The 16,427-nt window shown below is 43.1% G+C and overlaps 1 protein-coding gene across 1 annotated transcript in view; it reads left to right on the forward strand.

The window, feature by feature from the left end:
• Positions 1-3,738: 3,738 nt before the first annotated feature.
• TCTN2 (tectonic family member 2) overlaps positions 3,739-16,427 on the forward strand; it is a 255,012-nt gene continuing 242,323 nt past the window's right edge. The window contains exon 1 of the mRNA XM_078667622.1: positions 3,739-3,893. Coding sequence (XP_078523748.1) covers positions 3,821-3,893 — 73 coding nt within the window. The 5' untranslated portion in view covers positions 3,739-3,820. The remainder of the gene's footprint in view (positions 3,894-16,427) is intronic.

A 16,427-nucleotide genomic window follows, 5' to 3' on the forward strand; every position in this document is an offset into this window, starting at 1 on the left:
TCCTCGTTTGTTTCCTCTTTCAATGCGTACTGCATTCTACAGCACACATTGAAAGAGGAAAATGCCTGCAGTGATTGCTTTTGTGCAGGAAATCTCCCCATGGCGCAGGCATCCTTGCACCATGGTGCAAGCGGGTGCCGGCGCATGGCAGTTGTTTCTGCGCCAGCGTAGGGGAGAGCACAGGAATACGAGACATCATTGTAGATATGTCGCATTCCTGTACTCTGAAAGTGCCTCAGCGTGGCGCAGCCAAAGGGCTTGCGGTCAATACTAGTCAAAATACATTCCCCAGATTATTGTTGTAAAATCTTCCCCTTTCAGCTGCTCCAATGTTGGCATGTTTGTGTGTGCTGGCCGGCAGCGGGTGAGAGCGAAGAACATGGAAAAGTCCCGATGGGATGTCAAAAACATACCCATGCACGTTAACAAGTGAATTAAAAATACTCCAAACGTAATTACTGGAGCTACTGGACGCTGCTCTTTGCACAACTTTATCACGGACAGCTCTTTGCGCCTCTCATAAGATTGGCGGCCTTTGCCGAATGCCAAATGTACGGATTAAACGCTTCAGCACCCCACACACAGTATTGATACAGTCCTGTCAAGTATCACGCATCAAACGTGACACTAACGCATTTCAGTGTGGTGCTCCGCATCACCGCACTGAAATGAATTGTCACGCATAATTCATAGCGCCTCAGCTGGAAGACATGCTGTTTTATTAAGCACTCTGCTGCCAAATTAAACTGTGGAGTCACTGGGCAGCTAGCAGCGCTCCATGCGGTGTGTGTGCTGCTCCGACAGGCTTGGGGCGCACTCGCATTGCTGCTTAATGCCACAATGTATCATTAGTTGAATTCTCGCCTCGGAGATGATTTGCGGCGCAGTTATCTGATGATGTCAGGTCGAGGTAGTACCAATGGCTACTACCGAGACATGACACAGCCAGTCAGGTTCTGTAACACTGATGTGGGCTCCGCTGGGACCTGACGTCACATCCTGCTTCCAGAGTTCACTTGTGAGTGGCAGTAGGCCGAGGCGCTGGCCTTCTTTGCGGAAAATTCGAATACATCATCATAATCACGGCTCGCAGGCAGCGCTGCCTTTTGCGCAGCTGGCCTCCCCTGCTGCATGCATCATCTGTGTCAGCAGTTACAGTAAACTTGACCATCGGCCTCGCCAATTAAATTGCAGTCCTGCTGCAGGTTGGTAAGTCACAGAGATCGACCTGATCATGTCTCGTTGAAGGGCCAGGCCCAATGTAGTAACACTTTGGTCTCGTGCCGGCCTGTAAAAGACCAGCCTGGCAAGAGGATTGTCGCCGCACAACACCCCTATAAAACGGCACTTAAATGTGAACATGAACAATAACGTTTGAATAAGCCATAGTTCGGATATCCTGAAACCCTCACTTTAAAACTCTTAGATGCGTTGGTAAATATTTCTTCTGAAATACATAGTCCTGAAAAACAATCGCCGTATGTTTGTATGCAGATCTTTTTTAAATGTTGTTTGTTGGAATTAAGTGGGAGATAAGTGTGAAAACAAATGCAGTTAACAAAGGAGGCGGTTTTTTATGTACACATTTCTCACTGTCTGCAGGTCGTAAAAACTATTTTGCATTAAATCAGCCGCTAGGGTATATGCAACGAGTGGACTGTACTCATTAGATTTTACTCATTTCTATGTAACTGTGTTACTATGCTAACAAACAGGCTTGTTGAAACGAAGCCTGTTTGTATTTTAGCAATTTATTCACGTTACAGAGACAAAGTCCGTGTAGTGTAATATCTGACCTTCTCAAGTCTTGTAAAGGTTCCCAATGTAACACTTCGGTCTCAGGCCTGTAAAAGAACAGTGCTGTGAGATTGGGACAGTCAGCTGGCAAGTATTCTCTGCGCACAACACCCTTATCCGTCTATTGAAAACAAGATGAGACATCTTTTTGGAGTTACACGGCAGAGAATAATTCTGACAAATGGGTGCTAAAATAGGGTTTTCAATAAGCCATAGTACCGATATCCCGAATCACTCACTTTAATGCTCCTAAACGCATTGGCAAATAGCTCTTCGGAAAATACATAGTCCTGAAAAACAATCGCCATATGTTTGTTTGCAGATCTGGGAGATAAGTGTGAAAACAAAGGCAGTTGTTACAATAACGTAAGAAAGGAGGCTGTTTATTTTACACATTTCTCACAGTGCCTGCAGTTCGAAACAAAACGATTTTGCATTAAATCAGCCACTGGGTGTACCGAGGGGACTTCGCTAATTAGATTTTACTAATTTTGCATATTACTGTGTTTCAATGATAACAAACAGGCTTTCTTGCCTGCTGAAGTGTCACCTGGTTGCATTTCTGCCATTTTTTCACAGCCCATGCACATTATATGTTTATTTACTTGCCATATAGCAAGCACGTGATCGGCAACTGCCTGCAGTCAGTAGGGTGCCGATCTGGTCGTGATGTGTTCGACTCATTTAGAAGTTCGGCATTGTCCTCTGGCATGGCTGCCCACTGTGGCCCAGGCTGTGACAAGCATGTGTTTAAATTCTGGCCATCTTAAGTTTGCAGTTTATTTCTTAAATCCGCCGGGGCTGGGGTAAGTTTAACAGGTGTCTGACAGGCATGTTATGTTGTATGGAAGATTATTGCACTGGCCATAACCTGTGACGATAATCCAAAATAGTGCTCAGCCTGTTCCCGCGTGAGTCAGCTAACTGGCACTGTGTGACAGGCAGCTAAGATACCTGGATCCCTGTGTAACTTGTCTTGTTCATGTTGGAGCCTCACTCATCCTTTCTTTTGGGCCTGGGTTTCCACATCATGTGGACAGACAAAGGCCCTGGAGTCTTGATGCTCTCCTGATTGATTGCTGGCAGGCAAGGGGCCAAAGGTGGGAAATGATTTCTAGTGCTTTGCTGCAGTTTTAAGATCTTCTTGGAGTTTCTTGTTGCTCAAATGGGTGTAATTTCTGATATTTCTATGTTTCCCTTGTCTTCATTGTTTGATTTTGTTCTCGAGAAAGTGTCACTCATAGTTGTTCAAGTGTCACTCAAAATTACACTGAAACTATGAAAATGTCACACATGGCAATCTGAAACCTTGGCAGCTATGTAAGCCCTGTACAAATGCTGCAAAACAATACAAAATCTCAGAAAAGTAACTTTCTCTGCAAAAAAAGCGGCTCAAATATTCGAATTTACTTTCGGGTTGAGAGACAAAATGACGCCGTTTTCTTTCACATTCCCTTAAGTAAGGTATAACAATGCGGTTGAAAGCCAGAGAAAGACAATCGTTATCACGCTTAAATTAACAGTAAACATGGCGGCCATTTTAGCACGACCAATATTCCTCCGTAACCTGCAGAAAGAACTCATTTTAAACCGATGGTAAGAAACAGACACAAATTGTTCAGCTAAGAATCGCACATTTTTCTAAATTGCAAAATAGTCCAAATAAAGCTAACTGCTTAAAATGAGTAGGGTTGCTAAATATTTACATCTCAAAATGAATCCATTAAAAAACGCATTTCACAAAAGTGACACAGCCTTCAAACATGTTAAAACGACTTCATTTCAGACTGCTCGTATCAAGCCTTAATTTGTAGCATGGATAGGTGAAGTGATGCACTTTGAAAGGTGGCCGTCATATTTCGTTGCGTTCATAAGAGGCATCAAAGTTAGTCTTGTGTCTATGTCTTTCGGTAGTTTGACCACAGGAAATGAATAGTCGTCTGGGGAAGTATTCAATGTTCAGCGGGTTATTATGGATACGGCGTCCTAGCAACGCGGCCTCTCTGAGGCTGCAGTCTTCAGCATGGTCCCGGTTCTTAGATCGCAAGTGACACTGCTCTGGTTCGCTGTGCTCCTAGCACTAACGTGGGGGCAAGGTATGGATGAACGTCCTGTGTTCTGCGGTGCTGAGCAGTGCTTATGCTGCATGGATCGTGCTTACACGTGGAAGATTTTGGAAAAATAATCTGAGGGATGCATTTTTCCTATTGACTTTTATTTAAGCAGAGGCAATTTCAGGCGGGAGACAGCTAATTTAACGCCATCATTGGCTTACAAAATCGAGTCTCCCACCTGAATCTGGGCGGTTGGCATGAGCGATGAATCGTGTGTACGGTTTGTTGGGTTGTACAATCCAGCACGCACGCATTGATCGCTGCTGTGGGCACCCATGCTTCACATTTATTGGAGACACGTCTTTTGCGTACAAAGGGATGTGCACCGGTCTCTTCTGGCATAGCTGACAAGATTTTAGTTTGCAGGTTTTCAGTGCACCGATGAGTGACATTTCGCTACCTTATGTGTGACACCTTGAGTGACACTTTATAGCGAGTTCAAGAAAGCAGGTTTTTTCATGTAATGAGGTAAATATATGAAAGGGCCAAATTGCAGCAAATTGTGAATTCTGACTCACCCTCACGGGTGAGTGGGGCACTTTAAACCCCACTGATTGATTAATTGAAATCTGCCTCAAAAACAAATGCAGGGGTCCTGAAGTTTGGAGGTCTTTCCACTGTATAAATCGTGGCCCATGCTGATAAAGAATTTTAGACCACGATTGATGTTCTACAGATCCACAAAGTGTTCTGAGGAGTTGTGGGAAAAGTGCTAGCTTTGTAGATTTCACTAGGTAGGGGGGGGGGGGGGGGGAGAGAGGAGGCTGGAAAGTGGTGTGACTCCTGGACACTTCCTAACTGATGCAGACACATTTCGAAGTGGCAACCCTACCTATGTTTGCAGCACATCCTGTTTGTTTTACTGCAAACTGGCACAGGATGCATTGTTCTGGGGGAATCCAAAATGACACAGGCCTTCTGCACTTGTGGCGTTTGTATTCCAGTAGGGATGTGTTTAGGGAAATGAGCATTCCCATCCTCCTACGGTACACAAAACTGGTTCTGGGGACCACCTCCGATTTACACAAGGCAGGTGTGCAGTTTGCTACCCAGGTCTCCTTTTACTCTAAACGATGAATGGACAGGCCTTCACTCTGTTTCTTTAAAGTAAATGATGTTCTTGGAACCTCCAAAGATGTACTTTTACACCATGTATGACCTATATCTTATATGAAAGTTAAATATGCCACTTCAGATTTACCCAATTTTATCGGATTTTAGGGGTGAGGTTGCATGCATTGGGGCCTGATTAGCAAAGTCCAGTGTAGCCCCCAATTTGATTGTACTACCTCCTTCAAAATTTGGCAAGGAGTACCCAAATCTCCCACAAACCTCAGGTTAACTGCCCAGTTGCCAGCATTTTGCATCTTTTTTGGCAAACTTGAAGACATGTAAAGCATCAGTTTGACTGGTTCCATGTTGTGTTGTACAATCTCCAAGTACTGCTGACAGCAGAGTTCTCTGTCACCAACATTCTCTTTATGTGATAAGCTTGGGGAAAGATTGAATTTTGAGGCAGTTTTCTTATGGTCTCTTTCCTGTATCGATGCAGTTGCCTTATGTTCCCTCTCCTGAACGGATGCAACATATAATCTTCATCATTAAACAACGTTCATCTCTTTACTGGCAGTGAGTTTGACGCAGGAGAGAGAGAGAGAGAGACTGTTTTTGTGTGTGACAGACCATTGTTGAAATAGCCTTGCCAATGATTGGTGTCTTAATACATTAGGAGTAATAGTGCTCATCATGCACACCAAGCGTTATATGGTGTGACCCGAGCACACTCTGGTTATATTCTTCAAGGACTAAGAACTATGGTCATTAATAGCTCAAATCTGCGTCATCATTGTATTTTGAGCCTGAAGCACAGCTGTAATACATTTACTGTTCAGGTAGTTAGACAAAGAATTTGCCCGTTTAATGCTGCTCATTTTGGCATCTGCAGTGATCAGATCATAGTCAAGGTAGCTAAGCTTGTGAGTACCGCTCAAGGTACAACCTTTCCTGGTGCACATTAAGGGTAACAGCTGTAGTACTCCTGAGACGGCAGTCCAGAAACGAGACTGTGCAGACAATTTAGAAGCCGCAATGTTTGCATGATGTCATCCTGCAGAGTGCCACCATCTTAGTGTCATTTTTAGCATCCAGAGACTAGACCGCTCATCCACGTTGAATGCAATATCCTCATGCAACATGCCATCATCTTGATTGGAATTTCTGCATCCAAATCGATTTACAACCACAAATTGCATTACAGTTAACAAAATAATAAAAGGAGAATACATGTAACAACATTAAATACAGATATATATGTATCCGGAACATAAAGAATTTTGCTAAGTGGTTTTGGAAATTAAAAGTGCACCTACAGCGTTTCTTCTATCAGCAGGAGATTCCATACTGAACGGGATAAGTGGAATGAAGAATTTGATGCCTGCAATTTGACAGTATGGGGCAACACCTTTACTGCAAAATGCAAATTAGCTTTGCTGAAACAATGTTTAGGAGCAGAAGAGTACTGAAGTACTCACCTTTCCCAGTGACAGAAGATGGGGAAGAAGAGGAAAACTAATTTGATGAATTTGGAGCAATAAAAACATTGGATGAAAACTACAGTTTAAAAAAAAAATCTCAAAGAAATGGTAGCCCGACATAAGTTCTTGGTATTTGGTCAGCAACAGGAGAACCCATTGCCAAATATGTGTTTGACTTATGTCCCCTTGCTGCCATGTCTAATTATGGGCCATTTCAAGATGACCTGATAAGAGGTCAACTTGTTCACCAAACTAATGATTTAAATTTGCAATAGAAAATGCTGATGACAAAATAAATTCACATCAGAGAAGTCCATCAAAATAGCCAGCAGGGTTAAGGCAGCTGATGAAGGAATGAACACATTGGCAGGACATTTTGAAGCAGGGAAAATACAGGAGTTATATCTCAAAAATAAGCCTACCAGATAGAATAATGACACATCAAATATACAAAGTTGACCAAAAGTGAAACTGGAGGGGAAGCAATGCTAGGATATGTTTCAGATGTGGGTTAAATTGTAGGAGATGCAAGGGAAAGGGGCATTACACAAGAGTATGCAAAACTTGGTGGCAGAGTGGGAATATGACTAGGTAGTAGTGCATATGTAAGTGAGGTACAGGATATTGATAAACAAGATGAAGACTTTATATTTGAAGTTCTAGAAAAGTGGAAAATATAGAAAAAGGCCCTTTTTAACTATTGAAATAGATGATGTTTAAATACCAGTCATGACGGATTCAGGGGCATGATATACACTCAAAGGAGATGATTACATGGTAAAATATGGTAATGTGAAGTAATATCTTGTATATAAAGCTAAGAGGATACGACACCAAGACAATTGATGTACCCAATTGATATATCCAGTTATTTCAACCATAGGATTTAGAGAGAAAAGGTTCTAATCCTAAATTGACAGCTAGGTCAGGGTAACGTCCATTGGGTTGGCCTCCTCAAGGAGACTTGATTATCACGCTAGACCACAGGCATTCCAAACAAGTGTGGGGATAAGAAGATACCATGAAATCAGCCTGGGGGAACTAAAGTATGGGTGAATGGTGACAAGAATATCCACAGCTATTTAATGATGAGTTTGGTCTGCTAAGAAGTTTTTCAATAAAATTGTCTGGAAGATGGAGTTGTTCCCAGAATTCATAAGTTGCAAAGTGCTCCTTTAACAATGATGGAAATTCTAAGGGTTGTGATGGATTTATTATGTAGAGTTGGTGTCATAGAAGTAAGAGTGCCCTTAGAATGGTTAACTCTAGATGTTGTTAGTTAGTTAGTTATTTTATTGTTTAGTTGATTAAAACCATAACAGTTAGACATAAAATAGTTTAAACATGATATACTAATTTTTCAAAAATGCAATTAACAATAAAATCAACGATAGTCCATTATTCAGGTAACCTTTGCAATGTGTCTTTTTAAAGTGCCTACTGCCTCAGTCTTCAGCAAAAGAGAATACAGACTTACATAGCATAGATACCAATACTACACAATTTACATATTACAGTGACATTTCAGGTATTGACATGTACATCCTACTCGAGTGATGTACATTTATGGAATACATGTAGGGTATTGTTGGTTCCTGAATGTGTGATTAGGCAGGGGTCTTTAGGGCTGAAGCTGTGAAAGTTGGGAAGGAATCAGTTGGTGCGTCTGGTAATAGGACTAGGAACAAAGCCTTTTGATTGAAAGAATGTGTAGAACAGTGTATGGATTTTTCCAATGGGTGTACTTTTATTGTATTATTTACCTGTTATTTGATGCATTATCAATTGCAGTTCCATATAGTTGCTCCTGGATAATAAATATATCTGTTGTTTATATTGTGTATATGTTCAACTCTGCCCTGCTTGTTTATTTGATTATTATTATCCAGAGGAGATGCACTGTTTACAAACTTTTCTTCAAGTATTACTAACAGAAGAATTCTATGTCACCAATACCCTCTGCATGTGTTTAACTCGGGGGAAGTGTCCATTTTTGAAACAGTTGTCCTCTCCCTGGTATAACGCAGATCTTAGACTCATCAAATCCGAATGTAGACATTTTGAACGGCTATGGAGGACAGATTACAGTGAGAAACGTAAAGGGGCCTATAATCTAGTCCTAGAGGAATTTAAGGCAGCTATAAAAAAAACGATTACTGTATTTTTTACAACAAAAATAAATGCAGCAAAAAATTCCTCGAAGGAGCTTTTTAAAACAGTGACTGTTTTACCTAAGTGACTGCAGGATAACCAATTTAAACCTGACCAAAACGTTGTTGACAAGATTGCTATCTTCTTTCAAACTTAAGTACCGACAGTCTATAACGATCTTCTTAAGATGTTACCTAAGTCTGTTGAAAAAAATGAAGATACCCTGGAGGATAATCTTTTCCCTGGATGCCATAAAAGATGATGGTAAGGTTAAGGCCATCTCTTTGATAACTTTTGCCTTCAGCCGCCGCATCAGTACCGCATGGTTAAAGGTATCAAATTCTGCTGATGTATCAAGCAGGATGAGAACGGCTCCCCCCGAGCCATCCATCTGTCTACAGTTCTTATCTGAGGCTATAATCAGGGCTCACTCATGGAATGGCGAGATCTGAAGCTGTGTTGGGTGGAATCTAGGAGGTAGTGACAATCTAGATAGTCGGTGAGTTCCATGTTAAAAGATTTTTCTAGAATTTTAGCCGGTTTTGGTAGGCATGATATTGGGCGATAGTGTTTCACCTCAGCGGGATCCAAAGTGGCTTTCTTCAGGATAGGCCACCTAAAAGCCTTTTTCCATGACTGCGGAAAGGACCCCAAACAGGGAACCTCATTTAAGAGAGGGGTCAAATGTGAGCTGATTTTTCTAGAGACCAGATGCAAAATGGAAGGAGGACATGGGTCAGTAGTCGAACCAGACTTGGTCAATAGTAACAGATCAGTTACTTTCTCTGTCGTTGGAGTAGAGAACCTTGACAAGCAGCTATGCGTTGGATTATCTACTGGAATAATCTCAAATCAGAAAACTTCTGTCTCCCATGTGGAGTACCATAAGGGTTGGCCTTGTCTCCAACGTTTTTTCAAGATATACGTCACCCCTCTGGCCAGACTTATTAAAGATCATGGTTTTATGCTAATCTCATATGCGGACGATATACAGCTAGTTGCATTTGTCACGCAGAGGGTGGACCTGCAGCCGCCAGTTTTCATAATTGTCTAAACTCCATTATGGCCTGGATGAACCTAAACTTTCTCAAGCTTAACACTGAGAAGACTGAGGTCATTGAGTTCGGGCGGGGTCCTACTGTATGGAGCCAATTGTGGTGGCCACCCGACATAATATTTGACAACAAATTAAAGTTTGATAAACAAATCAATCATCTAATCTCCTCCTGTTTCTTTACACTGAAAATGTTGTGAAAAATCTTGCAGTTTATTCCTTTGAACCTCAGGACAACGGTAATAGGATCTCTTGTCTTCTTGAAAATCGACTATGCGAATGCACTATTTCTGGGAATTGACATAGGCCAGACTGTCACGCCGCAGACTTTGCAGAATGCGGCAGCACAAGTACTACTTGATATTCCCAAATACCATCCCACGTCCGCCAGTATAAGGCAGCTTCACTGGCTCCCGTTCCAACAGTGAGTAGAATTCAAAGCTCTTTGTCTGGTGCATAAAGCACTATAGGGTGGGCGAGCCACGGACATTCAGAATTTATTCTCCTGGTACTCCCCGCAACGGAATACCAGGTCAGCCAACACAGGGCTAGTACAGGTTCCTAAAATATTAAAAACCAGATGAGGAGGCAAACGCCTCTCCCACTGAGCAGCCATATTATGCAATATGCTACCTACTACCATTAGACTACAGTCAAACAGGCATCTTTTAAGGAAATTTGTCAAGACCTGGCTTTTCCCTCAGCACTAAAACCCAGCGAGCCTGTGCAAAGGCAGCAAGTCACTCCTAGCACCAAGACGCCTCGGCAATTGAGCGCTTTATAAGTATGTCAGTCAGCCAGTCCTGCATGGATGCAACAGATAATCTTCTTCATTAAATGACTTGCTTCTCACCTGGAGATATGGAAATTCTTTAGTCCGCTTTTTCAACAGTGTTGCTCCTGTGCACTGCAGAGATCTGTCTAGCACTACTGTTTTTTTTAATTTTTTTAAGTTCTGGAGTGCCCTTAAGGCAGAATATTGGTCTTCTGAATTGTTCTAAAAATCCAGAAACAATCGCAGACGATATGTTTTAGTTTGTGGATTATTCTGCGTGGTGAACAGTTGTCTACTGCCTCTTGTATTAGTGTGCTTTGTACAGTGATTTAAAAAACATTGTGGCTTTGACTCAAAGGTTATTAAAAATGTGCACTGTTCAGACATTGGCTGTCTTCATTCTTAGTTGACGTTTTTTATGTATCAGGCAAAGCTTGAAACAGCACTACTGTATTCTGAATGGCACCTATAATGTGGCTCGTTTCTCACTATGCTCATTATGTGCTCATCATCGTATTGTGCAAATGTTAATTTTTTTTATTGAGTTATTAAAAAATAAGCCTGTACATAGAAAGAAAATAAAACTGATCACATTTTCAGGTATCACGTGTGTTTGCTTGCATAGGAGGACGAAAGTACGCAGTCTAATGATGATTGGGCTGGCTTGTTACAATAAATCCGCATACTAGGCAGCGTTAGACATGCATGACCAAGAGGCCAGGCTACACAGACTGGGAGTCATAACATCATTACACATTACATTACACAGTGCTGTGACAATATAGTCTTTATCAGTAAAATAAGTAGTACACACATTAGATCCACCTGCCCATCCCTCTTCCTGGTCTACCCATCTCTGTCCCAAACAGCCAGCTGTTACTCTTGATTTACATCACTTTCACGTTGTGTTGCTTGATATTGTGCAAACAAACCCCAAAAACTTTTCGGCAAATGTTTTTCTCATGGTTTCTGGGAGAAATAAATGATTTTTTTGTTTTTGCACGTCAGAAACCCACTCCTGTGTGCCTTTAACTTAGAACAAGGGGTTCCTGATTGACCTGGGAGGTTCTTCTTTTTGTTCCCTTGTTTTTGATTGCAAAGTGCATGTACATTGTGGAAGGCGCTCCTAAAATGCATGCAAACCATGTCCGTTCTCTGTCCTGATGCCGCTAAGTTTCTTCAATACCAGTTTTAAAAATGTTCCCTGGCAAGCTGAGGGGATGGAAGCTCCACTTAACGAAATGGTTATGGCTTGTTTGCAGGTGCAAATATGAGGTTTAAAAAATGTTAGCTTCAGTAGCTTTTTTCTTTGGGCCATATAACCACTGGGCGTGAGCATAGGATGTGTAATATTGTCTCCTTGTTTGTATCTGAATAGCCGACAACATGCGTTTGATGGTAGGCCCTTCAAGGTTAGTATAAAATCTTTGGTTTCTATGTGTGCGAAGCGGTATAATAGAATAACCTGGTGTTTTAGAGCCGCTGAAAAATGGGCTGACCTACTCCTAGTGTCTCAAGCTTCTATATGAGTTGATTACTGTCCAAGCATCCAAAAAGTGATTCTATCTCATTTAAATGATAAGATCTTTGGTTGAAGAGTTAGTTACTCGACAAAAGGCTGTTCTTTCCATGTTGCTGGCCCATGCATCTCGGATAACTAGTTTATCTATTGCCGGTTCTAGGTATTCTCTTCAAGAGTGCTTTTGTTTGTCCATCAGCTGTTCCTTGATTTCCATGCAACAGTTTTTGTTTGAATAACCCCTCCCGGAGGTTCGCAGTCTTCATCATCGTTTAATAAAAGCATTCGTTCTTTGTAGTTTTCAACTTTTTAAGACAAATTCAAGGTGAACCAGACCGGGGGATGACAATTTTGATATGGAGAATACTGCTTTGTAGGCTTTTGTTTGGAGCTTGTTGAGCATTTCTGTTTCCCCACCATTCATAATTTCTGTACTGTATGCCACTGTTGGAATGAATTGGGCTGCCATTCCAGTTGGTAGATTACCATGTGAGGGGCACCTGAGTTTGGCGATCTGGTGATGTTACACAATACAAGCATACTATCTTTGAGTTGGCACAGATTACAAAGTAGCGTATAAGTCAACCTAGACAGTGCAAACTCGACCATGTGCCTCTATATATAGCTCAGCCACATCAGGCAAGGCGGGGCTTTCAAGTAGTGGTAACACATTGCGGGTAAATGTTGACACTTCAAATTAGGGGCCAAAACGAACGTTCATAACATAATCTGAAGAGTTATGCCTGTTCCCTTCACCCAGGTACATTTGACTCACTTCCAGATAAATAACTCTGATATGGACTCCAGAACCTTTGGGGCAGTTCTGAGGGGGAAGTAGATCACTATATAGTTCGTACTGCATTTTTCAATAGATCATGTTTTTAGACCATTCTGCGGCAGTGGGTGCCGGGCCCCTGGCCCATCGCATTGCTATTCTGCTCTTCACTATCAGTAAGCCCATGTCCACTAGACAAAGCTTATCCCTCCGTAATTGTCTAGAATGTCCCAGAAGGGCCAACAACGGGTACGATGGGAGAGTTTAACCTATAATGTCACTAAGCTTTAAAAATATGAATCTCCCGAGGCGTTGCCTTTTGAATGTATGGGAGGCAAATGACCTCACTCATCAGAGCCAGGACTGGGTTATGTTGGGAATGATGTTTGTTAAACGTAATATTTCTAGGTTGTGGGGGTCTGATGCGGCGCCCACGCTCCGACACTGGTGCATAAACATGGATGAAGCAATGCTGGCCGAAAAGTGAGGGCAACCACGAAGTATAAAAACTGACAAGTGGGAAAAAGTATGGGGTGCATGGAATAAATACAGAGGCTATATTTGTGAGCCATCGCCATTAGAGGGGCAGGACGCATCGCCATAGCTGGAGCACGTGATGGGGTGTTTGGGAGGAAAGCTGTCTGGGATAATCCATCTCTACTGTCTATGAACTGTAGGACATTGTCTTGAAGTCCTCTTATGATTGCAGCCATTTACGAATGTGTACTGTGTGTAACTGTCATGCCCTATTGTTTATATCAATAAAAACAGTTAAAAAATATATATATATGAATCTCCAAAAATTAGCTATGTCTGGGCATGACCAGGCAAGATGCATAAACTCCGCTGGACTGGCTTTACATCTCTCACACTCTGTGGAATCACGAAGGCTGCATCTATGCAGCTGAGCTGGAGTGAAATAGATTCTGTTAAAAAATATAAGCTGTATAAGTCGATGCCTACCATTTAGTGAAATACGTTGCGTAGATTCACAACAATAATGCCAAGTGGCATCATCAAGAACCATGTCGAGGTTGTTCTGCCACTTCAACCTCGTCTTGGTGTAAACGCTTTTGCGCTCGTCCTGCACTATACTATAAATGGTGGAGACAATCTTGTTGGGAGTATTAGTACTCAATAAAAAATATAGGGGGCAAACTCAGGTAGCTCCATCATATCATCGCCAAGCAGTTCGTGGAGTGCATGAATAATCTTGAAGAAGTGAAATCGCACTACTGGATTAACTTTGTGACCTTCTGCTTCAATGTCAGCCCAGTTGCGAACTGCGCCACCCAAAATCAAATTGCAAATATTGTTGATATTAAGTGTCCCCAGCGCTCTTACAACCTCTCTTTCACTGCAAGTCGGTTACCATTGGCTGAGTCCGGGGGGAGTACTAGATAGAAACCGCCTGTCTGTTCAGTAGGCTGTGCCAAGCATACACCGATACATTAATTGAGTCCAATATGCCGGTGGTCCTAGATGGGGCATTGAACAGCAGACCTGTGAAAGGGGCAGGTGCTGCCGTCACCTTTTTAATTTGCAGGTGTGGCAGGACATTGCTCTGGAGTACCCAGTGAGAAGCATGCGAGCATTACGCTACTCTATAGTAACGCTCTAAGTCTTGAGCACTTAGGCACCCCATGGAATAAGGGAGTGTGAGAACATTTGACTGGGCATGGGTTTGTTTACCAGCCCAGGCCAGCTTCACCAGTAACGATTTAACAACTTTGAAGAAGTGAGAGGGGAGGACCATTGGCACATTAAGGAACAAGAATAAAAATCTAGTTAACACCACCATCTTCATCAGGTAGATACGGCCCAAGAGTGACAAAGGCAAGCGGATCCAGCGCTCCACTTAATCCTCCAATTTGGGGATTGCCCTGCCACAATTCTTGGTGAAAACAATCTCCGAGTTCGTGTGAACCTGGACTCCCAGGTAGCGAACCGATCAGTGGACCATGAGAGTGGGAAGTTCAATTCAACAGGCTCCATTGCTGGCGTCGATGGGAACATTGTAGATTTGGTCCAATTTATCTTTAGACCAGAGAATTCCCCGTAGCTCACCACTTCTCTCAGCGCTGGGGTCAAATTGTCTCTGGGTCTCTGATATACAGGAGTGTGTCATCCGCATAAGTGGAGACTATTAATTTGTAAGCTGGAAATCGGATCCCTCTGTGCCCGTGGTACTCCCTGAGGGCACAAGCCAGTGGTTCAGCAACGAAAGCATATCAAAGTGGTGAGAATGGACACCCCTGGCAAGTGCCTCTGGAAATCTTGATCGGGGAAGTCACCAAGTCCCCCACCCTGATCCTGGCTGTAGGGGAATGATATAAAACCGCCACTAATTGTAAAAAGACTTCTCCCATGCCCATCCTCCTTAACACAGATGACATGAAGTCCCATTCCACAGAATCGAAGGCCTTCTCTGCATCAAGGAAGACTGCTGCTGCTTTAATCTGGTTGTATGTCAAATTACCTTCCGGGATGAACCCTGCTTGCTCAGGCCCAACCAGCTGTGGCACCAGCGGGGCCAGACGATTAGCCAAAACTTTGGCAAATAGTTTAGTGTCTACGTTGAGTAATGAAAGGGGCCTGTACGAGGAGCATTCATTGTTCAGTTTGTTCGGCTTCAGGGGCGTTCCTATCAATGCCTCCCGCATGGTGGGGGCATCTCCCCACCGTCGCCCATCTACTTGAACGGAGCAATCAAGTGGGGAACTAACATGTCTTTAAATACCTTGTAAAATGGAATGGTAAGGCCGTCTAACCCCTGCGCACTATCAGAGCGCAAAGTCTTTAAAACAGTCAGAACGGTCCACGAATCCAGCGGTCTCATAACTTATTCCCTATGTTCATCAGCCAGCCATGGCAATTTGATGTGTTCCAGGTAATCCAATATGGCTGCGCTACCCATAGCCCCTCTGGAGCAATACATTTCTGAATAGTACTGACTAAATCTATCAGCTATGGCAGCCGGGTATCTAATTATCTCACCTGACGCTGAGCGGAGTTCTGTAACTCCCACCGTCTCCCTCCTGCCACGTTGCAGCAGCGCTAGGGTAGCCCATGGCCGTTCACCTTCTCCATATGTTTTGCTGATCGTTTACTTTCCGTATGCTTAACCACTTCGACGCTAATGACAAAGCCAGCTCGTCATGGGTTTTACCTGCCCTGCGCTCATGACGAGCTGGCTTTGTCACAAACAAGCCATTTATACTTCTTCAGCGCACAGCAGGTAAACGCGGTAGCGCTGAAGCAGTTAATCTCATTGTCGCCTACTTCATGGTACTCCTTTAATGTCTTTTTGAACTCTTCCGCAGTCTGGTCGTCTCACCCCGCCAAAACCTCCTGCTCAAGCTCAGCAAGCCTTTTTCGAGTCATTCTAGCTTTCCTCTTTGAGATCAGAGGACCCCTGAGTGTTTTGAAATGGCAATCCCACGTATAAAGACCTTAAAGGTCAAACTGGCTTACCGAGCCTAAATTGGTTTCTTCCAACCTTTTTGTCACTGCTGAAACCACTTACCTTGCCAGAAACAGTCCGAGGGGACTGCCACGCTGCTCCTGCCCTCACGCTATTCTGGCAAACCAGCCACTGACAACGCAGGTGTTGGGGACCACAACTCCCAGCGTCCCCTCTGCGGCGCCCACACATCGCATCACAGAGAAGCGCCAGGAGGCGCTTAAAAACGCTCAAGGGCTCCCGCA

The sequence above is a fragment of the Lissotriton helveticus genome, chromosome 11, assembly GCF_964261635.1.
Source record: "Lissotriton helveticus chromosome 11, aLisHel1.1, whole genome shotgun sequence".
Taxonomy (NCBI): Eukaryota; Metazoa; Chordata; class Amphibia; order Caudata; family Salamandridae; genus Lissotriton; species Lissotriton helveticus.